Here is a 27,531-nt window from a genome sequence, read left to right as displayed (position 1 = left end):
CGGAAGCTCACCTACTGGCCCAAACTGTCCGACGACTGACTGTCAGCTTGGTGTGTCAGGGCCTTGAGACCAAAACGACAAATAATACTCCAAATTCTCCTCCAGAATAATTCTGCATTTAGAGTGTTATTGATTTATACTGTATGTATTTTGTGTGTCAACACCCTTGTGGTGTGGTGATTTTGATTTACAATCTGGTGAAGGTCTGTGGGTCCGCAGCAATATTTAACTACCGCTTTGCTCTTCATAATTATAAATCACTCAAAGATATATGTCCATGTCTATGGATTTCTTTTCTTGGTCTGTTGCCCATTGGCTATTAAAGCTGGCTTAACAAATAGCAGGTACATTATCTACTGTAGACATCAATATTGAATGAAGAGCCTATTAAATGCAATGAAGACCTTTCATACACTAGATGGATGGTTTATAACACGTTTTGTGAGTCTGTATCTTGGCACAGTATTTGAGGAAAAATGTAAATTTGAGTTATATTTGACATCAGTTTTAACATATACATCTGTGTATCCAGTTTCTCCCTAATGATTTGCTTGCTTCTGTGACCCAGTTAGGAGAACATCTGTCTCTGCCTCATTCAGTCTTGCTGTTTATCAGCCGATACGTTCATAAAGCCAAATCCTTCTGGTGTCTTTTGGCTGATTAAGACACCACATGAGGAGCATGCTGTAACAGCTCCAATCTCCCCTACATAACATATGGGAAACTGAAATAAATTACTGGTATAAAAAGAAGACATTTATGCAGAACAGTGTAGTTGTAGAAGAAATGGTGTGTTGTAATATCAGCTACAGGTATGCATCATATCTCTGCTAGAAGCTGCATTCATACTGATTTTATGTGCTGAGTAATGCATTGACTTCAGGCTGAGTATACAGAGGCACAGAGTCAAACAATATTTCAGCACAATGTAGATCCATCGGCATGTACTTTATATAACTTATAAAAAAGACATGAAAAATTCATGCTGAAGAAAACTATAATATCCTGCTGGGTCAGTGCAGTCATCCTCTGCCAGGTATCCCTACTGCAAGGTCAAAAATGGAGAGATAGAAACACAACACAGATGCAGTATTTGTTAAAAACGTTCTATATTTGATTGCATATATAATATGGCTTTATTTTTAGGCGAAATTGGGCTTTTAACAAATTGCATTTGGCTTGTTCAGTTATATGATATCACTGAATTATAATAATGTAGTGTTTCAAATGAAATGCGCTGAGAATTTTTTATAAGGTTTGGGACAATGATCGGGCTCAGTGCAGCCTGGTTCATCCATATTCATGCTCATTCATATTCACTGCAGAGGAAGATGCAGCCAAAAAATATTTATTTTTATACACTCACTGATATGACACAATATTTTATAAATCTAATGTACTCCAATTCTTTTTCTGTTTGATTCTTGTTAAATCGTGATCCTTTATTCCAGCTAATCCTATTACTTTGGCTCTGTATCTACGTAACTCCCCAAGAAGATCAATACATTGATCTTATCTTAAACTCTACCCTTATTTAACCCCTTACCATTCCGCCCTCCTTTTTTAGAGCGGCAGGGGTGGGGGACAGGGGATGTTCAGGGGTAGATAAAAAGTCAACAGTATATGTCACATAGAAGTGGTGTACATCATCTGAAAGCTGGGAACATGAAGATTATTTTGAGATGCAGCTCAGCACTGTGTGTCAAGTTGTTCTGTGTTGGCATCCTCTGAATGCACTTTGGTCTCCGCCGGAGTTTTAAGGGGTTAATCTGGATCTGTATGTTGCATGTGGACTGTTTGACCATGTTTCATGGCTTGATTTGGAAAAGTCAGGATTAACAAAAACAGTTGATAACCAGTTACATGACACAGGTTGCCAGGATTGATAATTTCCTGATAGTCTGGAGTGATGAGGAGACACAGCATCCCTCAGAATAGACTCAGACCTACAGCCCTTTATCCATATTAGACTATTTTGTGTCTACATCCAGTTGAGATGGATTGCAGCTCCGCACACATATCTTAAGTGACATATCTTTTTCCCTGTTCAATATGTAAATTACCGTATACATTTTCTCCATTTCCTTGGACCACGGTCCGTCCTCAGAGACGACATCCATTATAGTTTCCCAGGCTGACATGTCCCCATAGAAATTATACAATTTGTCTTGTTTACGATCCCCGTACAAGGATACATAATGTTATTGTTGTTGCTCAAGGAGATTGTGGTTTGTTATTGCTACTGGTTTCACGCAGTGGCTGAACTGGCACAAAAATGACATTTACATCTGCTTACACATTCTTACAAAATGAACTAAATGGCCCTCCAGTGCGGTCTATGATGTATTTGACCACATATGTGGACGTGACCTCTGACTGCCTCCAATTGTTGCCTGAGTCATTGTGTTTTGGGTGAAATCACACCTGTGTTAATTTGTAAAAGGATCGCCCAAGCTGCATTTTAGTGCAAAAATGTGAACAGCTCACTGTTGGCTAAGGCCGTTGGTATAATTCAAATGATATGAAATCTGGCTTGTGTGGGTTTGGGCCCATAAAGAAGCTCCATATTTGGCTTTCAATCACTGCATTGTGCTGCGATTTAAACAGGCTGAACAGGCTGGTCAGCACCTTGTTCACTCACTGACCCCAATAAACCATCGCCTGCCTGTGACGTCATGTGACCGATTTTTAGTATAGCTCTGTGTCTACATTGGTTTACTACTAGTGACTAAAGTCATATCCGTTCCCACCTTGATCCACGAGTATCTCCTTTCAGTGCTGTCATTAAACGAACACACCTTGTAACTGCAGTGAGAGCCCGTCTTTGTGTTTGCTCACAGCGTCATATTTGAGAGCAAGCCAATTTGATGAGTTTACAGTGTTCTGCTGAGTCTATTAGCAGAGCGAAAGAACAGACTGGCCAGTACAAGGAAAAGATAAATTGGTATTACGAATACGCAATTAGTCCTGTAATGGAAAATAATGACATTATTACCATAGAGAAACCAAACAAACAAGCAGCTGATCTCCTGTGGGTTCACTGTATGGCTGCAGTAGTGATGGGGCTATCTGACTGAAAGGCAAGTAGCTGCAAAGGAGACGATGCTGTCGGTGTAGCTGCATTGCCCCCCCTCCCCCACTGTGCCAACACCCCCCCCCCCCCCCCCCGATTTGAAAATTGACGCTTCTCATGCTCTATTCCAGTGTGTGACGGAGGGAACTTTTGTTTAGCAAGATTCATGTATCCCAAATAGATGAGATGAGGATAAAGGCGCCCAAGAGGAAGTGGAGCAGAAACTAATGGGTGTCAGTGCAGTCCAGTGTGTTTGCAGCTGATTGGGAGGACCCTTTGAATAAGTCAAATTTTCTCTTTCGTTCTCTGCCTTTCTCCTCCCCTCTTTTTCTTGCCTGTTTTTTTATCCCTCCCTCTTTCCTGCTCTATAGCTCTATTGTGCTCGATGAGGATGGTGGAGGGATGATCCTATCTTTTAGCTGGCTCAGTTTGTCTCAGATCAGCTGGCAAAGCTAATACTTTTCCAGACATGCACGGACAATACTCGGTGTTGTCTTGTGCTCTGACCTGACAAGCACGATTATGCCGCATTTTCAAAGCTGAGTCTTGCTCAAGGTCTTGTTTTTCTTTTTTAGACAAGCTTCATAAAATAGGCAGATTTTCTTTGTGCATTACAATGTATGTTGCACTAATGCTGTAACAGGGTAACGGCTTGATCATTATCTCATTCTAATTCTTGTCAAATTGTTAATTTACCACAACATGTATGACAATTACTGAGAGTTCCCCACAGTAAAAATTTATTTATAATGTGTATGCGTCTATGTGTGCCCTCAGGCAGTACTAACTTGGCACATAGGAGGAGCGTAGCTATTTCAGGATATCTTAAACTTAATAAATTCCTCCCCCATTCAACGGCTCTGTGTAGTTAAAGAAGTATTCGCTGACAAATCAAGTTTTTTGTAGAACATACTGAACATTAGCTTCCGCAGTTGCAAAGCGTACCCCTAACGAGCATAACTTAACATGATGAGAGAGAAAGAGGCTCTTTTGACCTCAATTTGAGCGCTAATTAACCGGCACCATTAGGACGCGTAAAAACAGGTCTTACAGGAGCTTAATCTAGTCCCGTTTAGAGCTGCGACGATCAATCGATTAGTTGTCAACTATTGTATTAATCGCCAACAACTTTTGATTATCAATTAATTGGCTTGAGTAATTTAAAAACAATTCCAGCTTCTTAAATGTGAATATTTTCTGTTTTTTTACTCCTCTGACAGTAAACTGAATATCTTTGAGTTGAGGAGACATCTTGGGCTTTGAGAAACACTGATCGACATTTTTCACCATTTTCTGACATTTTATAGACCAAACAACTAATCGATTAATCGACAATGAAAATAATCATTACTAATCCCATCATTCAGTTTGGATTTTAGCAGTTTTTCATCACCGCTCACAAGAGATTAGACATATTATCAATACAACAATATGTATTGCAAGGGACCATATAGTCACTGCCACCAACTATCTCTTTGGAACGGCTGTTTTACATTTGAATAATATCAAACATGTAAAGGCTAGGCATGGGACGATATGAAAATTTCATGTCAGGTCAATTTTATTTGCATAGCCCAATATCACAAATGACAAATTTGCCTCAGGGGGCTTTACAAACTGTACAGGGTATGACACACTCTGTCCTTTACAGTACGACCCTCTCATTGGATGAGGAAAAAACTTAACCAAAAAAAAACAGAGGAGGGATTCTGATAGTTGAGATCCAAGAGGAATTTCATACTTTTCGATTGGTTGTTGTTGTTTGTACTGTTTGCTTTATGCATTGGTGCTTATGTTGTCTTTTATCTTTGTCCTTTTCCATTAGATAAGCAACTTGTTGCTGTTGGATCTATCATCTGCCATCCACTGGGATCCAGGCGCTTGAGTCCTAAATGACAAGGTATGTAAGGCAGCCCATTTATGTCTTGCAGTTTCCTCCTTTCAGCATTGAGGTGACTAAGGTTGAAACTATTGCGGGGTTTGTTTTATGGATTTAATTTCAAATGTACTGTATGTCTCTTGAAGCAAACACGTCGGTATGAACTGTTTTGTTCTCACTGAAGTGATGTTTTTACGTCAAACATTAATCCGATATCTAACAAGAAACAACAAGCGTGCCCCACCCTGTTCTCCTGAAGCCCAGGAGACATGATACACCTGCCAAACTAGCTCTGTGTGCCATCAGCATCCTATTTCATCTTAAAAGGGTACAAAGAAATAGCTATGATAGCATCATAGGGCTCTAGTTAGATGGTGATTTGTCACAAAATTACTTCCTTTAACCCCTCACAGATGTTGTTGAAAAAGATCTTTATCAAATTCATGTGGAACAATAGATGACGATGATTGAAAGTGACGTTTCCGTGACAGGGGAGGGCTCCTATTTTCTATGGTACTACTGGCAGGAACAGGTTATTTGGCTTCCAAAGCTAAAGGATTTACTTTGTCTGAAGTGCAACACGTCCACATGTACTTGTTTGACTAGTTGGTTTCGCGTCTGTAACTCATAGCCACTCTGTCTGTTTGCATAACTTTCACAACGCTGCGGGCTTTTCATCAATCCACATTTGATACCTGGATCTAAGCCAAGGTCAACATTCTGGTCTCTAATTCCACAATATTTTTTTTTTTTTTTTTTTTTTTTTTTTAATAAATTAACAGCAAATTACATGGGCAGACAAGTATTGATGTACTGTTACATGATGATTACAGGGCTACAGTATGTAAGCACACTTTCAGCACTGTGATCAATACATGTCTGTCAGTTTAACCCTCATCCTTTTAGTCATATCTCACGGGGGCTTTATTCTATCAATCCAATTTTTTGTGATTTTGTCAATCAATTTGTTCCCAGTGACTTTATATCATTGTTTTTTGTGTGCTAGTGCTTTTTAAAAAGACAAATGTATTGGGAACAAGAGTTAAAAGCACCCAGTTGCAGCCTATGCAGTTAAAATAGATGTTATAGAGGAGATAGATCAAATGTTGCTATGATGGTTGTGTCTTACAGTAGTTTATTCTTGGGGTCCCAGTGGGTAGTCCTTGTATGTTAAATAGGTTGTTAGGATGATGGTAAACCTGGGGACACACCAAGCCGACATCAAAGAACTAGCGGTGACGAAGGCCACTACTTGCATCGCCTAACGTCGCCTTTGTTTTGGCCGACAAGTTGCTCTCTAACACACTGCAAAGGCTACAGCCAACGGCCAGTTAGCATGTACGTTCTACGCCTGCGTGAGAGGAAATAACTCTCCACGCCAGCAGGTCGCAGTAGCCTGTATTTGTCGTTCAAAAAGGGAAACGGGAAGACCGAGAACGGCAGATATACAAGCTGTTGTTATGATACGTACATGAAACAAAGCAGCATTTGCCGACCATTTTCACACCACTCTCAATCACCACTTAGCTTCATACCAGATGACAATGTTGTTGGGAAAATGTCCGTGTATTGGAATGATCAGATGAGACAAAGATGAAAAATGAAATGTGTTTCTCCTCTTGTCTTTATTCGTTGGCTTGCTTTCCTCACGTCCTTTTCTCTTCCCGTGCACTGATTCGTGCTGAACAGCCAATCAAACGGCCCCAAACTGTCCCAACGGCCAACCGTCGGCTTGGTGTTTCAGGGCCTTAAGGACTGATACAAACTACCATTCAGTCACACATTAGTTGTGGATATTTGCTGCTTTTTACAAGTGTTTAGGGGCATATCTACCAGTTTCTTTGATTGAATGTGACACCAGTTTACACAGGGTAGTAGCTCATGTCTCGTTGGAAAACCTCTTTTCACCCACACTGGGCTAGAATCATATAAAATGATTACGTATGACATCATTCGTAGAAGAAGACCGTGATTTGTACCGTGCCGTACTGTTAATGATTAAACTGTTTTTAAGGAGCTACAGTTTTATCTTTCAAGGCCAGTCTCTGAGTGTGCTGGACCTGTTAGCATTGGCTGCTGATTGTGGTATTGTTTGTAATATTCACAGCACTGATTTTTTCTTTAAAGTTGAAATTCCTCCAGTTTCTTCTTTGACATAATGTCTTTTCATAGAAAGAATATTTTTTTTTAAATATGCAAGAGATTGTGCTCCCAGAGGAGAGACATTTTTATGTGACTTATGTAACTTGGTTGCCAGCATGCTAGAGACTGATTTCCCATCAGTGGGATTCTTATATTAAGTGAGTAGTATAGTTCTTGAGGAGAATTAATTGACTTGGATTAACTATAGCCTACTTATGCATGTGATTGAATATCTTACCAGAACATCTAATTGATTATTCCATGCACACAGTTTCAGCTGACAGCGCTTTTGGCTCTAAGGCAACTTTGCCATTATTAGAAACCTCAACATTTTCTGGATAATGAGGTACAGCCCCTTTTCTGGCTTTGTAAGACTTATATTGACAGCATCGTAGCTAACTATTGCTCAGTGTCTTAAAACTTGCAATTTCTTTGGACACTTTGAGACAACGGAAAGTTGTGAACACACATTATCTTTTATTTGGAGTCGTGTTTCTGACCACCTGACAAATGTAAGTCCAATATTCACTCTCTTTTAGCTCTGGTCTCTACCAACTCCTGAGGGAAATATCTGGCACATTAGCTGCTAAATGCTCCACTATGTTCACTAGATGTTCACTAACTGTGTCTGTCAGTTGTTTGAGGTTTCAGAGCTTTTTATGTGGCGACCAAAACGACACTATGAGTGAACCAAAACAGCTGCAGCAAAAACAATATCACTAATAACCGCTCTAAAGAAAACACTCATTTTTAGCGTGTGCTTCAGGGTGTCGTAGGGTCACAGATGGAGTCTCCATATTTTGCTCCGGAGGTGTGTGATTCGTCAGCTTGTTCTCCTTGTGTTTTCTCCAACATGCTTCCGATACAGCTAGCAGTGGTTGATAGTGAAGATGACATGAAACAAGATGAAGACAGGCTCTGTAATAATTAATTATCTTTCTCCTGAAGCAAGACAAGCTGTTAGTCCTGCATAAGAAAATGCAAACTGTGGAAAACTACAGTAGTTCACATTCACTGCATTTACGGATGCGGATGACAGTGAGGAAATTGCCAAAGCTTGCTTGTTGCTTTCCCCATTAGGTTCCTATTTATGTATAGATAAATACAAAGATAATTTCTCATAAATTACCGAGAGCATGCCCTTCTCTAGCCTATTATTGAATAGATATATTATTATTCTGTATTTTACAATCTCATATACAGTATATCAGATTTTAGAGCAGACTACTATTTATAACCAACACGGCTCTCTCCTTCTTTGCTCTGGTTAGGTCTTAATGAGGAAGAAACTGCTCTGCAAAAATCCGTAGACTTATACTCTGAACGACGTCGGACCTAATTGATTTGTTTAAGATTTTTTAACAAGGTATGGACAAAAAAATCACCATCTAGAGATGCTCCAAGCTTTTAGGCTTCATATAGATTTGTTTTAGGCTAGCTATTTTAACATATCCACTCATTTATTTTCTATGCCTTCAGAGGAAAGTTAAGAAACATTTGTGCAAACAGTTATGCAAACCCTTCTTGCCGGTCAGTCGTAGACTTGTTCATGTTGTTGCAGCTTTTTGCTTTGTCACATTTAGTTTTCAAAATAGAGGGCTTTGCTGTGGGTTTTGACGCAATCTGTGGGCCCATCTATGCATATTCTGACTCATTTTAAGTGAAAATGAACATTCATTATTGTAAAAAGATATACATATATGCTGCAACTAACAATTATTTTCATTGTCAATTAATCTGTTGATTATTTTCTCTATTAATCGATTAGTTGTTTGGTCTGCAAAATGTCCGAAAATGGTGAAAAATCGTCCTCAAATGTTTTGTTTTGTCTACAACTCAAAGATATTCAGTTTACTGTCATAGAGGAGTAAAGAAACCAGAAAATATTCGCATTTAAGAAGCTGCAATTTTGACTTGTTTTTCTTTAAAAAATTACTCAAACCGATTAATCGATTATCAAAATAGTTGGTGAGTAATTGAATAGCTGACAAATCATCGATTACTCATTGCAGCTCTACATATATACAGTATATTTAAGATAAATTAACCTCTTTTAGTTCATTTTAGCACAGGCTAATGTATAAGCTAATTCCAGTGCTTTCTGGTTATTAAAGGGCTGTGGTTCTGTTATGTTTGAGAATGGGAAAGACTGAACGCCATATTTTGACCCATCTTGCTTTGTGCTTTTTCATTGTTTAAAGAGCATTTAAAGAGCAGACTTTATGACTTTAACAAGCCGTTAGGGGAATGTTATCCATTTCCATATTCTGCAGTAGGCAAACAAGGAAAATGTGGCAGTTGTCTGCATGGATACATGGCTCTGACCTGAATGTGTCTGACCTGGTTATTGAGACTTGGCAAACTGCATCTCCCTCTCCCTGTCTTTCTCGCTCACATGGACAAACACACAAACAGACAAGCGACTGTATCTGATGCATAATATCTCTTTTTACTGGGGAAGCATCATCTTTCACAAAGAGAGAGGTTTTAAGAACATCTTTTAGTGTCTAAAACTGTCCATTTACTATTCAAGTTATAGTAAATACATTTGAGAAAACTAATTGAGTGCCACGCAATGCAAAAGGAAAGTATTTACCTCCACAGTGTGCTGTATACATTTTATATGTCTGGCTTACTAATTTACCATCCATTACTCTGATTTTTCCATTCTTGGCCATCTGTGGGAGCAGCCTAGATCATGAGCAGATAGCCCTCCAGCTCCTCTCGAGCTCTGTGAGTTGGAAACGTGACAAGCAACATTGGTCCGTGGCACTTGAGCACGCTGTAAATTCATATCAGCATACTTGGTTTCACTGTAAACGCTAATCGGCTGCTTGTCTCGTATGTCATGGTTCAAAATAAACTGTGATGGTGAATAAAGTAACTGCATATTTGAAGTGTCACGTGGGAGTGATCTTAGTGTAGAATGGATGTGGTTCTGCCTCGTGTGTACTGCTGTTTTTTGTGTCTGTTGCATGCTGCACCACAGCAAAATGCTGTTTAAAGTAATCCAATTTCGATTTTTTTTAAATTTGAAATCTGAATAACTCTCATAGCGACTCGCAGCTTTGCATTAATGTCTCCCTATAATATCCATGGAAAGAGGAATGTCAGTCTGTAAATGTTGTGGCTGGAAGGTTTATGCAGGATTTGGGCGGCCCTTTCTTTATCCCCAGAAAGAGCAAAACATTTTGAAGTTTGAATGCGGTTTTCAACCAACAGAAACATTTCAAAAGCAACGTTGGATGTGCAAAATGTCCCCAAAATGTAGACTTTTTTTCTTGCTGTCATTGTGGATATTTAATTGAAACAGCTGGCTGTTGTTTATTTGTGCCGTATCATCGTTTCCTGAGTCGTCATACTATGCGTCACGACAGGAAGTCATCATTTTTGTAGGTTGCAAGGAGGTGTTTTGGCAGCTGCCGAAGCATTAGTGCAGTGAGTTATGGTTAGTACTGGATATTGCCTTCATTAAGATGATTGTTTCGTTGCTTAGGAGCACCAGAAACTTTTACTTGAATGAGTTTAACTAAGGCTGACGATATCTATTGTCAAAACAATATAAAAATGCCAATAAAACATGCTATATTGGGATATATATCATTATCGAGATATGAAATGACCTATATCCTGATAGAAGAGTTTGTCCTAAGTTTAACCCGCCAATGTTGCTGTACTGTACCTGTTGTTAAGTAGCCAAATATTTGTTTACCGGCAACTTTCTTCCGTTCTAGAGTAGTTTGCATGTTTTAACCTAATCTGCTACTGTTGTGAAGAACCTGAAAGCTATGAAATAGACTCTACTGCTCCATAACCCTTTTGGTTATTGTGGCATTTTTAATAAGGGCTAATATCATTGTTCGGGGCTCCTCTGTGCAGAAATGAATCTCATGGGCTCATATTTAACTGGATCTCATATTTAATTAAGAACTTACCGGCAGAGGGGATTTTAGAGCAGACTACTATTTATAACCAACAGGGCTCTCTGCCTCTTTGCCCTGGTTAGGTCTTAATGAGGGAGAAACTGCTCTGCAAAAATCCAGACTCCTATTCTGAACTCGACGGACCTACATGTATTCATTTGTGTAAGGTTTTATGGACAAAAAAATATTATAATTTAAATCACCACCTAGAGATGCTCCATGCTTTTAGGCTTCAAATAGGTTTGTTTTAGGCTAGCTATTTTAACAAATCCACTCATTCATTTTCTATGCCTTCAGGGGAACGTTAGGAAACATTTGTGCAAACAGTTATGCAAACCCTTCTATCCGGTCAGCAGTAGACTGTCTCATCTTGTCGCAGCTTTTTGCTTGTCACATTTAGTTTTTAGAATAGAGGGCTTTGCTGTGGGTTAGTAGCACTCGTTTGGTCCATAAAGACCACTCAAACATTGGGACCATTGTAGAAATGCGACATCAAGTGACGAGAGAAATGGTAAGAGAAGGGAGGAAGAAAAACTCAAAGCACAAACGTTGCTACTGAAGGCCCCCAGCTCAGTTGATAAAGCAGTTACTTAATTTGATAAGGCAGCTCTGCACTCTTTCAAGCACAGAAGACTAATATCTGCTACACCATGTCAATAAACAAGACCTTTCTGGCAACAAGTGTTTCCTCGGTTTCACATGGAATACCAAGCAGGTGAAATTATTCAATTAGCCTTACCCGACATGCATTTCACCATGCTGCGCTCATTTAATGGGCTTCTCTGCAACTGTGGCTCAGAAATCGACTTTCCTCACACGTATTTGAACTTTAACTGCAGGTAAAACCTTGGTTTTCTCTCATTAAGACAAGCCTACCTCTACAGGAACGACATTTGCAAAAAAAAAATCTCACCTTGTGCTTCCTGAGATGAAGTGAAACATTTTTTTTTCTTTCACGTTCAAATTGATATTCAACGTCAATTGACAGCTGTGGTGAGCTTGTGTCACAGGATACCCTGTTGCTGCACATCTCAGCAGAATTGTCGTCAGTCTTCAAGAAGCCAGGAAGTGGCTTTCAGAGACACAACAAGGTAGTCCATTAAAGGCTGTGGTTGTAGTTCTGATCATGGAACTTAGTGCGAACGGTATTTGACCTGCAAATGGAAAATTTGTGCTTTAAGAGCAAGAGGAAACATACATTTATGGTTCAACAGCCCCAGTGACATAGAGAGCGGTGATGCAGTGGTTCAGTTCAGTTGTCTAAACAACTCGGAGAGGAAAGAATTTGTAATGCACAAAATAAATACAGTGTTTGTTTTAGAAAAATGCTATATATACAAAACATTTTGTGTATCATAGAATAATTTCATTGTGATGCATTCGTATTGTAGGGATGTTACGAGAACTAATACTAAGGTACGAAGATGCCAAAATTCTAAAAATGTGACGGCGCTTGTTACTGTAGGTACCGGGGATCAGGGCTCCAGATAAATGCTGTACCGTCATCCCGAGCAAGATAGAAAATGTTCCTTGTAATGCCACATTGTGAACAACAAATCCATGTGGAGAGCTAGTTAACGTTGAGCTAACAGCTAATGTACAGAGGCTGCAGTGAGTTACATTATGATGCGGTCAAGCTTTATTCAGTGAAAATTACTATTGGGCAATGGTAAATTATGTTATCATGTAATGTAATCTTGTAAAATGTAGTTTTTGGTGAGAAACTTGAGCATGATCATCAGAGGTTAATAATAAATTTGCAAAAAACAGTTTTGCAAACGTTAATAAAGGCGTGTATGTTGAAGTATCAACTACTAAATTTCTGGTATCGTGACATCTCTAATTGGCAGTGAATTGTGATACAAATCCGGTAACTTATCATGTGATTCACACCCAATATTACACAAAAAAATCAAAGGTAGCTTACCATAATGACCTTTATCTAGTGACCTTTTCTGTGGCTGTCGATGATAGTTAGTTTCCTTTGCTCTACAGTCACATACATAAATCGGTCCTATGATTCTATCAATACAGTAGGATTATAATCTTCAATAGAAGATGCACTGAATGGATGTTGAAAGTGTTGATGTGCAACAACTGAGTTGGGTATGAGTGTAGCCCACACTGATATTGTTGCATGAAGGACTAGGATGGCAAAATGGAAACTTTTCTCTCCATTTGTCCCAGTAAACTAGTCTTTTCGTTCATTCATTCATAACGAAGCTGTTCTACTGTTGATTACTGTCATTCCTTTTCCCCTAAGATATGAAACAACAAGGGGCTGCTCTACATATTTTCTACATAGTGACATTTCAGTACTAAGTGAATTGCAGGACAGACTGTTTCCAGCTTGCACGAAAGGTCAGAAGATAAACATGCTTATTAATCACCCCGTTGCATGGTAGAGAGGACGTAACCTTTGGAAGTGGACTCCCTCATGCCTAGTCTTTGTCCCTCTCTTGGGGATCCATGACATCTCCATAACCTCAGAGTTGTGAAGACCTGAACAAATGAAGTGGAAATAAGACTGCATTCATTTGCCTTAGGCTCATCCGTGTCTAAAGAAATAACGTGGGAATTATTCATTAGAGTAATTATGATAGTCATCTCAAAGGGAATCGCCTAGATCCAGAATATTTGCAGTCCTCTGCAATGGGAGGCGCAGGCTGAATGTACAGAGAGTAAAAGACAGAATCAAAAAGTATCCCATTACAGCTTAAGTTGGTATCAATTAGAGTTGGCTACATGAAAGTTTTGTTGGAATATGTACACACTCCATTTCACTTGATGAGAATATTATCAGTCCGTTGCATAGCCGTCAGCTTGTGCCACTTGTTTCATAACCTCTTTAAAGAACAGCAGGCTCTTTATACACCATTCAGCAACACTTATGTGAGATGCGTCACCAAAAGCATTCATCCAAGTACATTATATTTGTTTACTTCTTGCATATTGTTGCTTACTGGTAATCCATTTTGTACTAGTGGCATTTTCAGTAAAGGAAAACTGTTTTACAACTTCTGCTATTAGTGCATTTAACAACTTTTAGGACCTAATGATTTAAATAAGGGCTATTCAAGTGTTCATACTGGGAAGTTATTTACCTAAAAAAAATTATCCGCTGATTTACAGACGTCTCTTTACCAATGTAAGTCTACGGGAAAAAGTATTTTTGGGCCCAATGGCACCATGTGACGGACACAGAAGTAGTAATTCCACCGTTTGGCCACTACGAAAATTTGCTTCAAAGCCCGCCACTCTTCCTGGGGGCTTAGTTTTGCCACTGTTAGCTAGTAAAAGTGATGTGGTAGACAATCTTGCACTAGTAAAAGCTTCAAAGCGTGTGGTGAGGAAATATAGCCCTGAATGAATTCAATTTGGATTCATAATGGCAGGCACTGATGCTTGCTGAGTGTGTTGAATATAGTGAAATCCTATCATATTTGGCGCTAAAACCATTGAAGCTCCAGAGACACTCAAACACTCACTAAGGGGTAAGCAGAATATTTATTTTGGCCATTACAGCCGACAGTGTCATAACACATATTTACAGCCCAATTTATTTATTCTTTTCATGTTGTGTTTTTTTTCTCTCTCTCATTTATTTGGGAAGGTGGTCCTCGGAAATGTTTTAACAATCAAAAGTGGGCCTTAGGTTACAAAAGGTTGGGAACCCCCTGCCCTAGTGGACTTAGCCAGGGGCATGTAGCTGTGCGTCATAGTGTGTGGGAGGACTGCATCTTTAAACACTGTGTTTATGGTCAATACAGGGTATTGTAGGGAATAGTGAAACAGATAGTGGCTTGACTGTGAGCAGATTTTTTTCCCCCTCTGCTGTCAAAATACGGAGAATTTGAATTCTTTGACTTTTTTTTCAAGCATTTCCTTCAGTAAAGCAGTATTTTGTATAGTAGTAAGTGTCCAAAAGATAAATAAACTGCATATTCCATTGTTTTTCTAGAGCTTCAGCTTGTTTAGTACATGCACATACTGTATATACGAGGCACAGTGGCCTTTTGTTGCAACAATAATACATTTTAAAAGAGATGAATTGTAAAGCCATGCTTCAACATACTTCTGATATAAAGAAATGTGTGTTACATATAAATGTTCAAATACTGTGCAAGTGTCGTTGTTATGAGTTCAGTCTATCAGAGCCAGTCTGCTCAGAGTAGAGAATGGGGAAGATGCTGTAAAAGGGCACTTTGTCTTTGTCACAGATCAGATTACTTACCCTCATTTCACCACGAATTCAAAGAAAACAATCATGGTTTTGTTTTCTATAGTCACGCAAGACCACTGAGACCTAAGAACGCCGGTGAGAACCAAAACCAGAGGGAGAGCGAAACTGGAACTTCAGGTTCCACTGAGCGGCTTACCCCCGACACAGATACTGGCAACACGGTTGTCTTTCTACCCTTTTCAGCTGTAATTCCAGCCATCGTTTCCTGTTCCCTAGCCTTTTTTTTATTCATGGATTGCTTCCTATGTTTGGTTATCAAGCCCTGCTTTGGGGGAAATGCCAGTGTTAACCGCCAGCAGTGGTAAAATAAGAAGAAAGAAGGCGTGGATATGTGTCTGAGCTGTGTTGTTGGGACTCTGCTAGGTTTGAGAGTTTGGAGTTCGGAGACATGACGCTGTGTGTCTTAGTCAGTTGTTGAACTGCTGTCCTCTTAACTCAATATGCCACTGCATTATTGAGAAGCAGCAGTTCTCCTGTTGTGCTGGCTGCAGTTGAATGTGATGCTGTTAATGAGGCGCCCAGAGGAAAGGCCTCACTAGGGACTATGTTATACACTGCTCTTAAAGTATAGAGATGTTCCCAGCCTTCCACCACCACTACACAAATATATTTTTTGTCAACTATACTTAAAATGAAAGATGTTTCATTGCAAAAATATATAGAGTGCTGCAAGGATGACGTAATTTCTTTAACGCATTAACACTATTTTTAGGTTGTAGCAGGCTCAGACTTAAAGCTAGAGTGAAGATACTGGCATCATATGAAACTAGAAAACCTAAGGGATCCATCCACCAAATATGTCAGGAAGGAGGTTAAATAACGCTCCAAACTTACGCTCCAAACCTACGCTAAATTTTGGCCAGTGGCAAGACAACTGTTGTTGCCTGTTGGGCTGCAGTATGCCATGTTATGATTTGAGCATATTTTTTATGCTAAATGCAGTACCTGTGAGGGTTTCTAGACAATATTTGTCATTGTTTTGTGTTGTTAATTGATTTCCAATAATAAATATATACATATATTTGTATAAAGCAAGTATATTTGCCCACTCCCATGTTGATAAGAGTATTAAATACTTAACAAATCTCCCTTTAAGGTACAATTTGAACAGATAAAACATGTGTGATCGTGATTAATTATTGACAATCATGCAATTAAATATTTTTTAGCAATTGACAGCCCTAATTATTATTAATTAATTAGAAATTTAAATTAAAAAAAGTTATTATTTCAGGCATCTAACTAAAAACCCATTGACTTCCAGACTAGGGAACTGGAAGTGCTAAAATGCTAACTCATATCCGGGACTCATTCCTGCACCACTCTATTACTTCAGTAGCAACAATTTAAGGACAATATAACATATATAAATGTTTCCGAAGGTTGTTGAAGTCACATGTTCCTGTGTGTTACATAACCTGTCCACTATAGGAACTGTTATCTCTCAATAGGATATAGGGCTGCTACTGTTAGTCAACATCAACTGTATGTCTCCAACGTGCTTATTCATTCTGCACTGTTATGTGTCGGCATGCACTAAGTGTACGTTGGAGAATTACAACAAATCTCAGAGCACTCTAACATTACTGTAAATGGAGATCCTATAAAGATACAGAGTTTTGTGTGCAAACCTGAAGTTGCATTCCACAGCAGTGTGCTATCTTATTCTGGTGTGCACTCATGGTGAAATGTACTCGAGTTGTTGTAAAATATGCCGCTTAAAGATTGCGTAACTTGACATTCATTATGTATTAACCCAGAATATGATTATTGTGTGAATCCTGCTTGAATGCACAGAGGAATCAAACTTTTTCTTTCTGCAGTTGTTTTTGTGGTGAATAATACAATGAATAATACAGAGGGATCTCCATGGGTAAAGGACATGATCCCATTTGAGAAGAGTTAAAGCTGCATTATAGGAAGGGCGAGAGAACAAGCATATAGCCCGCTGGCACTCCGCCCTGCATTGAGGAAGTGACTTTTTCTTTCCTCTTCCTTCACAGACGGAGGCAATTCAAGTGTATCCCACAGGCTCTGTGGGCTGATGTTGTTGTTGTTTTTTCTTTCCTGCATTGTTTTTGTTGCCGTAATCTGTGATATAAAATTTCAGCTGTGGCACAGCAATCCTGTAACAGTCCACTGCAATCTGGATCAAAAGCTCCTTTCATAACGCAAGAGCTAGCCCGTACTAATCACATTCTGCCATATCAACCAGACAACGCTATAAATAACACAAGCTTGCTACCGTCAAATGCTGCACTTTCGCTTCCGCTTAACTCATTACACACGAACATATGTGCACACAAACAGACCCTCCACACATACACAACAGGGTTTCAACAATACCCGCTATGCTGGGAATCGCAAACTTTGATATATTGCCGTCATTTTTTTTTTAACACTTTGACTTGCCACAGATCTGCTTTGTGCACAAATCCCTTCTACTCCAGTTTATATTGAATGACTTTATAAACATTATTTTTGTGGACTTTATTTAGCATATTCTGTGTATCCACTTTGGCCCAGATGTCAAGCAAACATCGGACCTCTGCAGAAGTCCTGATCTGTTCTCTCCCACTCAGGTTAACCTGTCGTTTACCTGTGTCCATCTTAACAAATTCCCGCGCAGACAGCCTTTTTTTGGGTCCGAGAACACCACTTGCAAGCGGTCTCGGACCAGTTGTTTTGGTCCTCACCAGAGTACAATTACTGCATTTACAACTGCCCAGACGAACGGCATCAGAGTTCGATTAAAACAGTCTTGTGAAAGCGCCCACAGACATCTCAATCGCCATCTGTTGCTTTCGGAGCTTACTTTCAATAACCAATCTCTCAGTTTGACCACAGGACCACCTTTTGTAAAGCCCTCTGTGCAGCTCAGCTGTCTGTTTTGTGCATGACTTTGGGGGTCGGAGAGCTGATCCTACCCTTGACCATAGTCTCTATAGCAACAGCGTTGACCCAGGAGGCACTTAAGTTACAGGGAGAGAGGTTGTGACAGGGAAGTGGTTTCCTGGCTCTGACTGGGAGAATAAAGTGGGAATCTGTGACTGGCCTGCCCTCTGGACTATTTCATTCACTGTTGCACAGAGGACGCCACAGGGATCATTGCCAGGAGGCCGAGTCACATGTCCACCATTCACACATGCCCACACATTTTGAAATTTCTGAATAAATACAGCTAGTGTTGTTTAGGCTTTTAACAATTTCACGGCTATCAGGCCAAGCTGTTACTATAGAGCGCACTGATTTAAATGTGCTGCTTGAATAAGTAGGCTGAGAAAGAAAATCTCAACCAAGAGCTTAACATGTCTGGAAATCTCTATTGCATGTCTTGAACTTTTTAGATCAAAAGTCAAATGCTCTTGATGGACTAAAGCTGGGTGAATGTAGGCAGTCATCATTCCAATAACATGTAGGTCAGTGGATAAGCCTATCTATGCTGAAGGCTGTGCGGGTCTCATTAGTGCGCTGCCTTCCAGATTACTCTCGGGGGGCTTCAGCCAGCCGAGCAGTGCCACAGTTATCCAGCCCATTTCACTTTCTCTTTACTCTACAAGGAAGTTTCCCTGCAAGGAAGATAAAGTAAAAACATCACTTTCATGGCACAAAAGAAAAGGGTAGAGAAACTGTAACCGATACTGTCATTAAGTAGGAAGTAGATGTTCAACACTGGTGCTGTGCTTCACTCTACCAGCAGTTTACGGAAGACATACTGCAGTTGTGCAGCTGTGAAGAAAGTGTTGTTCATTATGCAAATGTTAACAGCTGTTATGCATGGTTTAGAAAATAATGTTTCTGCATTTATCTGTTGTATGACAAATCTCTGGCCTAATTGGAGCAGCTGAACTTCCTCCTGTAAAGCTTGTTTATTTTGGAGGACTGTAGTTCTGAATTGGCAAAGTACCTAAGTCACAGGGTGTCATTCAAGGTCTCCTGTTGTTTACCAGTTATATTACTTGGCATGACATTGTGCAACATAGTTTTTTTTTTTTAAGAATAAGGCTGCGAGCGATATTCTGTATTTTTGTTATTGTCAACGAAGCTCCCAAAAGACCAAAACCATCTGACTTACCTGTCCCGTCTGTGGCTCTCAACCTCAAGCCCATTTGTTTCTACTGTAGATATAAATCTTTAACAAGAAGGAGTAAAGAAAGCAGAAAATATTCACATTTAAGAAGCTGGAATTTTTTTTAAAAATGACTCACCAATTAATCATCAAAACAGTTGGTGATTAATTTAATATTTGACAACTTCTCGATTAATTGGGTAATCGTTGCAGCTCTAGACCAAGTATCTACAAAACTAGTAACATTTCCATCAGTCTAAATTGTCCTTTGTGTTTAGTGCTAATTTCAAATATTACATGCTGAACTAAGATGGTAAACATAACCAAAGAGAAGCAAAGAGATAAAACTACGTTTGTTTTTTTGACTGAAAACGCGTATTATATTAATATTTTATTGTTCAACACAGGCCATTTCAGTAGAACATGACAATAGAATAGAAATAATTTTGTTTTACTTTTGTACGGTACTTTTTATGCGAACGTTTTACTGGCGTCTGGTAGTCGCTTTCAGTCCAAAATGGCAGAAGCGTAGCTTTTTTTGCTGGCCGCTGATGTTGCAATGGAACGAATAATTGACTTTCACTTCTTGGCAATATACATTCTTTGACATAACTTCAAAACAGTAGCGTGTTATCATTGTCAATGTGAGCATGCTGGCGTTAGCATTTAGCTCAAAGCAACCCTGTACTCCTCGCAGAGGCGCCAGCGTGGCTGTAGATTCAGATTTTCTGGTCATTTAACAGCATTAGATGAAATCGTTTTGAACCCATCCTTCAAGTTTGAGATTAAATTCTTCTACCAGCTCAAACATGTTCACCACATCTAGTCTCCTCTTCCTCAATTTGCTCTTGTTAATCTTTCAAACCATATACATCCCTCTACCCACAACTTTTCTCATGACACCTTATCTGCTCTTCCTTCTTGATAGCTTTTTCTTGCATAACTCCCAATAACCCACACCTACCGTCTTTCTCTGTTAACCCACATCACACTCCCTTCTCCTCCCACTCTGAATAGCATGCGTCATCCATATGCTCCCTGCTTGTTACTCGGGGTGAATGATGGAGCCAAGCCCTCTGTCATCCCCTCTGGTGATAGACCAGATTACTCAGAGTATTTATACATGAGCTGCCTGCTGCTATACCAAAAAAGTGTGTGGGAGGCTGACAGCCTCTTGGTTGTGCATACCTCATGTGAGTGTGGGTGTGTGTGTGCACGCATGCACCCATTTTTAATGAGTTGGTGATGGAGGGCTGGCTGACTGGTCCTCCTTTGAGTCAACTTTGGACAGATTTGAATGTTCCTTTTGGAAACCTTGCTTCATTATTATGAAATCGAGAATATCTCTTTAATATCATGACTAATGCAATAGTAGGCTATTGGGTCATATTTTGAGTAGCTCCAAAAATAATCACAACTACTCACCTCTGCACACACATGCAAATAAATGTGCACATCTGATAACAAAGACAATAGTCAGTTAACCAAATTTCAGAGTAAATTCCAGTTCCTTGTAGCAACCTCTAACACAAACGTGGTCACACCCACACATAGTCTGCACCAGCAGTGTAGGTCAAGGCTATCACAATTTTTACAGCTCCGTTAGACAGTCAGGATACACAGTGTGTGAAGGACTCAGAGATTATGTGCTGCGGCGGCGCTCAGATTAAGACGAGGGGGAGGAAAAGTCACATTCTCCACATGCTCCAAAGGAACAAAGCCTCTGTTGACCAGAACACATTCCATAGTGTATACTGTACTCCGTCTGTGTTGACCTCGAGCTATAAAAATTATATATACATCGCTGTAGCAAGTTAAAGGATACGTTTACAACTCCTCTCCCCTCCCCTCTTTAAACTCTCAACCAGATTGAAAGCTGAAAAGATTTTCTGGCTTTTATAAAACGTCTTTATTTTGCAGTAGAGAGAGTTTTGGATGAAACTAGTCAAGGACAAGGATTTACAAAACAAATGATGACTGAGTCATGGCTTACTTCTTCTTGCATTTTTTCATCCTCGGCTTCAACCCAAATGAGGATACAGCATACCCACAATAATGAACAGCTTCTCGTTTGGCCTACCTATGGAACTTTTATGGGAAAGAAAAACAGAAATGAGAAACAAAAAAAATGTACAACACGTCAGGCTTCTCTGTGATTTTATTTATTTTAGTGAAACCTTTAGAAAAGGAAGTACAATTCATATCTGTTATTTTTATTTTCTAATCAATTGTGTCGCCAAGCACTCATTCACCGAATGGTGACTCTTTGTCCATGATCAGCTGCTATCTATATGCAAATTTGAGACCACATTGGCAGCACAATTCTTAGGAGAAGATAATAGGATTGAGCGTGCATGATGCAGCCCACTGCTGTTATTGAAAGGTCCTTCTACTCAAGTACCTCTTATACTATCTACTGATGTAGTTGGAAAGCGTTGGCTCACACTGTGCTCTCCTATAGACATGATTCTGAAGTGGATATTTATTTTTAAGTGCAGTTTCCCCGAAAATGAAACAGTTGAACCTTTTAATCGAACAGTAATGTTAAAGGGAAACTCCAGTATTTTTCAACCTGGGTGTTATTCACATATTTGTGTCCATTATGACGGTTTACTCACCTCCTCCATTGTGGAGATTTGGGAGACGCGGACTACAGCAAGTTGATCTGGGGAAGGAGCACAAGCCTCCTACAGCTTTCCAGGAAACTTAAATTTATTAGAAATGACCCGCTTAAACACAGAAAGTAGTCCCCTGGAAATCCCTGTAGCTGTGAAACAAACTAGATAATGTTGTAGGGAGCTTCTATGTAAAATGTTATTGTGACTAATAATCATAATACAAAATATGAGACTAAAACCCAGGTTGACAAATACTGAAGTTTCCTATTTATAGAAGGACGGGAGGTTTTTGAGGATGTGTTCACTACATCGTTGTGGCTGTTTGATCAGATCCCCTTTCAAGTAAATTTGTCTGATCGTTACACTACGTGACACGTGCCATGTGTCACTTAAACTCTCCATCCTGAAAATGCCCTTTTGCTCTCTAATTTGTGATAAGTTATCAAACAAAATAGAGTTGTTTGCCTCCTCTTGTTGACTCTGTTGCCACGATCTGTTATGGCCTGCTCGTCAATTCAATTAAGTTCAATTAGAGCTGCAACGATTATTAGTTTGATCGATTAGTTGTCAAGTATTAAATTAATCACCAACTATTTTGATAATAGATTAATCGGTTTGAGTAATTTTTAAAGAAAAAAAGTAAAATTCAGCTTCTTAAATGTGAATATTTTCCAATTCCGGTGCAGCAAGAAACATACTGTACATACGGCGGCAACAAAAATACTATAAACAACAAGCAATAGCAAAGTTTGCAAAGTGCAATGAGGAAATAAGTAGTGCAACAATAAATTGGACTATAGTTCATGGTCCTTGCAGTGGTTCTCAGTGAAAATTACAACCCCATGTAGTTTTGATTGACAGGAGGTGGTGGGGGTGAGCTCATCATTTCTTGAGTCATTTTTCTTTGTGTGTTTTTGGACACCGGCTGCTGACAGTGATCTGTACTGTGGAAGAAGAACACAAAACAACATATGAGCTCTGTTCTGACTATGAAGTCTGCAGTCACATGGTTCAGATATCAAGATCTGTGTGTGTGTGTGTGTGTGTGTGTGTGTGTGTGTGTGTGTGTGTGTGTGTGTGTGTGTGTGTGTGTGTGTGTGTTAACTAAAAACATTATATACGTGTTACATAGGAGGGATAAAAAAAAAAATCGGGACACTTAAAGCTTAAGTGGTAAAGTAGCCCAAGACATACTGTACCTACCACTCCTCCTAATCCTCTACTCCCTTTACATATCTCTCCGTTTTCCCTCTCTAGTGCCTGAGGATGTCCAAGCGGAGCTTGTTTGTTCGTCTGGTGCCATGCCGCTGCTTGCGGGGTGAGGAGGAGGCGGTAACATCGCTGGACTACTCCCACTGCAGCCTGGAGACTGTTCCTAAGGAGATCTTTAGCTTTGAGAAGACCCTGCAGGAACTCTACCTCGATGCCAACCAGATCGAGGAGCTGCCTAAAGTAAGGCACACACACGGATGTATAGAAACTCTATATTTCTCTATGTACACCATGAATGTATTACTCACTAAATATTGTCTTGCTGCATGCATAAATAGTTTATCTCTTATGAAAAGCTTTCATTGTGGACACATTTCACATCATTCATATTCATTTAGACAGAAGAGCTTTTGAATGACGCAGTTGAACTTTTAAGACAATAAGGACATTTAAGCATCTCGTATACTGTGCGTTCTTGGTCAATTATGCGCATTTTGATAAAAAACTGTTATCTCTTCTCTTTCTCCACCAGCAACTGTTTAACTGCCAGTTACTCTACCGACTGAGCATGCCAGATAATGACCTAACAGTGTTGCCGGCAGGGATCTCAAACCTCATCAATCTCAGGGAGCTTGATGTCAGCAAAAACAGTAAGCAAAATCACCACACTGTATGTCTTTTAGTTTAGGAGTGTATTTGACTGGCAGGTTCAATGAGTCATGTAAGACTGTGGCATCAGATCACGTTGCTGAAACCTGAAAACTTGACCACAGTGACCTGTGAAGTTCAAATGTCTTAACTGTCCTAGTTGTCATGGGTTGTCATGACTGCAACTGACATCAATCGGTGAATGAATTAAAAAAAAAATTTGCCAGGAAAAGGTTGCATAATTGATTCCATGTTTAGATTGCTTCAAAGATATTCTGAGGTAAAATGTCACAGCATGTTTCATTAACCACATGTTACGTCACGCAACTGCGTGACTCAAAATCCCCTTACGCGATTGATAAGGAAAGTGGACAAGCTCAGACCTGCAGATGCTATCTTCATAAAACAGAGTAGTAGCAGGGACAAAACAAAAGGTAGATGAAGCAGCTGCTTCTCACACAGACTGAGAATATCTGTACAACGTGCTCAACTCAAAGTGTCTTGTCAGTGGTTTCGTAGAGTGGGAAGTGACAACATTTGTCAAAGTGCGACATGTACTTCTTTGAAGATAAACATTCGCACTGTTGAATAGGAGGGAGGGCTTTGTACTAGAAATCCTTTCACTTTTGCCTGTTTGATGAAAACTTTCCGCTGTCAATGTTGTTCGAGTTTGAAATTTAGAACAAGAAACAGCTGCAGAATAAAGAGTCTGAAGGCTCGACAGCTCTCTGTTCTAATGCCCAGATGCACATAGAATCAATCAGGTGACTGTGCTGCTTTAAAAATGTCAGTATTTTCATAACATCCTGTTGCATATTCCTTCAACATGTTGTCAGTATTTTAACAGTAAAGGGGTAGTTCGGGTGTTTTGAAGTGGGGTTGTAAGAGGTACTTATTCATAGTCAGTGTGTTACCTACAGTAAATGATGATCGGCACGTCCCCAGTTTGGAGAAGCAGACAGGAGTTACCGCACGGAAGCAAAGCAATGTACTGCTGTGGACGGGGCCGACAGCAAAACGTATATTGATATCCACCTAAAAAAATCAAGCTATATTTCTAATATTTCCACTGCTTTACCTTGCCATCAGACAGCCCTTTCCGACAGGGAACTGAAGGCGTTGTATCCATCTAGCAGAACACGAGGGTTGCTGGTCTACTGCTGCCTCGATGGATTAGTTTGATTGTGCTATTGTGTGACTTTGATGAATCCGAATTAACCAAAGTCACACAATAACACAAACAAACTAACCGATCGAGGCAGCAGTAAACCAGCACCTCCTGTGTTCTCCCCGTCCACAGCAGTGCATTGCTTTGCTTCTGTGCGGTAACTCCTGTCTGCTTCTCCAAACTGGGGGCCGACCGTCATCTACTGTAGATAATACACTGATTATAGATAAGTACCTCATACAAACCCACTTCAAAAGACCCCAACTATCCCTTTAACATCGCTGTCTTACATTATCTTAGTGCTTTCCAAAAATGATGTTAAGCCCTGTCATCTAAAAGAAAGTGGTAACACTGCAGGTTACTGCATAAGATGGCTGATCATCACTATATAACCTTGAAGCAAAGCAGAACAGAAGAGGAGCATGCATGCTCAGCAAAACCCTTTCATGGATAGAGAAAGGTTAAAAAGGTAGTTCTAATATAAATGAATGAGTGCGTTGGCAGCTTAGATTAAACAAATGTTGAAGGATGTGGTGGTGTTTTCATGAAACAGAGCTGCATATGCCCTGCTGACATTAAAAGTAGCTTATCCTTCTTCACAAAGCACTCTGTGCTAAGTGTTGTGGACACTAAACAAAGTGGGTGAAAATAAACCTTTAGATTTGGTCACGTCCGTCTTTCTTGCAGTTCGCACATTGTGGATGTTTCATGAGAACTTGCAGACTATCACTCAGTGGTCTTTGTTTTTTTCTTCTTCTTCTTCCTTTCCTGCTCTTTCATTATGTCACCTCGAGCGCTCGTCTCTGTGGTTGTTTAGAGAGGAAAGGTGCAGAGAGCCACTCTTAATGTATCTTGAGCGCCCGCAATTCAGGCAGAGAGCCTTCCTGCTTGTACTCACAATCCACAGAGAACTCACTATCCACCTGTGTTTAACATTCACAGAGCTTCTCCTACTAAACACAGCGTTATCCCTCATCTTTCTGGTTTTGACAGGAGTCATTTGTTTTATGTCAGCAGTAATAAAATGGTTGAGATACAACATGCACATGTTGATATGATGGTGTTTAGCTGTCATACCTTAAAACCTCTAATGGTATTGTTTTGCTGTTTCTCTCTAGGTATCCAGGAGTTTCCAGAAAACATCAAGAACTGCAAAGTCCTAGCTATTGTAGAAGCCAGTGTGAATCCCATATCCAAGTGAGTACCGCCCAACCTTGTATAATAGCCTAAATTAACTTGATTTTGGTTTAAAGTGCAGGTCAATTAGCTTTTTATATCATTCTGTAGCTTCCCATTGGTGTTCCTTATGTTTTCAAATCCAAACATTCACATTTTGGTTGAAGTACGTATGTTTTAGAGTCAAAATACTAATTTCCCAAGCTCTTCTAAAGCTTTTTCCCACATCACCAGACGTAGGTTTCTGCATGATGACGCTGCTACATATAAGGTATAGGTATAGTCATCCTTACGCTACCAGTTTGGAGAAGCAGAGCGGAGTACCGGCACGGCCACAGATGTACTGCAAAAGCAGTAATTTTACCTTGCAGAATGTGGGAGTATACATACAACCCCACTTCATAAGAAATCAGCATTTCCAAACTTAGAACAGCTAACAATGACTCATTTAGTGCTAGCGTTCACCTTATTGATTCGCTTACTCTTTGGTAACCTACGTCACTGCTTCTTGCTCACGGCTGAGTGGGCGTTTCCATTTGAAAACATCAGTAAAGAACACAGACGGACCCGCCCTTTTAATGTTGAGTGTGTATAGGTTTCTGGCATTGCAGCAGCTTTGTGTGAGTGATGTGATTCCTGTTGTCCCGTATGTGTTGCCAGGCTCCCAGATGGTTTCACCCAGCTCCTAAGTCTGACACAGCTCTACCTGAATGATGCCTTCCTGGAGTTCTTACCAGCCAGCTTTGGCAGGTCAGTTTGTTCTCCAGATTGGATCAGGGTGAAATTGTTTCAAGTACTGTAACACTCACACTTAATACCAAAGTCATCAGTCTATGTTTCATGTATCAAATGGCAATGTGTGAACAATGAGACAATAAGAAAGGGGGTAGTAGTAGTGATGAATCTACTGAGAATTGTTTCGCTGTCCGTCACGCAACTTTACTGTTTTGGTTCACTCTCACGGCTCTCATGGCGTCATTTTCGGCCGCAGCAGGTAGCTGATGTCAGCGAAAGAGCTGTAAAAACCTTCCGTACACTGTCTGCTCAGCACCAAACAGCAGACAGACATAATTAGTGACTAGGTGGTGAACATAGTGGAGCATTTAGCAGCTAAAGAGAGTTGGTAGAAACCAAAAACTGAGCTAAAAGAGGGAATACTGGAGCAGAAACACAACTCCAGATGAATGATAATGTTGCTCAGTAGCTGCTGGACATGTAAATGTTGCAACTGTTTGCAAACAAATTTGCCATATCAACTTAAAATGTGTCAAAGTTGTCTTCACAACTTATCTCCGCAGCTCCAAAGTTGACAAAAAAAATCTAGTTTAACACCTAAAATAACACCTGTGATTGAAAACAAAGACATCTTTCTCGGTTGTA

General features: G+C 39.8%; 1 protein-coding gene across 5 annotated transcripts in view; it reads left to right on the top strand.

Moving 5' to 3' along the window:
* Nucleotides 1–27,531, top strand: part of erbin (erbb2 interacting protein) — a 57,981-nt gene that overhangs the window by 6,519 nt on the left and 23,931 nt on the right. For all 5 annotated transcript variants that reach the window (XM_074618481.1, XM_074618484.1, XM_074618483.1 and 2 more), the window contains exons 2-6: nt 4,899–4,973; nt 23,205–23,399; nt 23,692–23,809; nt 26,094–26,172; nt 26,812–26,901. In XM_074618481.1, the coding sequence (XP_074474582.1) occupies nt 23,214–23,399; nt 23,692–23,809; nt 26,094–26,172; nt 26,812–26,901 (473 nt within the window). In that variant the 5' untranslated portion in view covers nt 4,899–4,973; nt 23,205–23,213. The remainder of the gene's footprint in view (nt 1–4,898; nt 4,974–23,204; nt 23,400–23,691; nt 23,810–26,093; nt 26,173–26,811; nt 26,902–27,531) is intronic.

Source organism: Sebastes fasciatus, chromosome 19, assembly GCF_043250625.1.
Source record: "Sebastes fasciatus isolate fSebFas1 chromosome 19, fSebFas1.pri, whole genome shotgun sequence".
Taxonomy (NCBI): domain Eukaryota; kingdom Metazoa; phylum Chordata; class Actinopteri; order Perciformes; family Sebastidae; genus Sebastes; species Sebastes fasciatus.
This window is presented reverse-complemented; position numbering and strand designations above follow the sequence as displayed.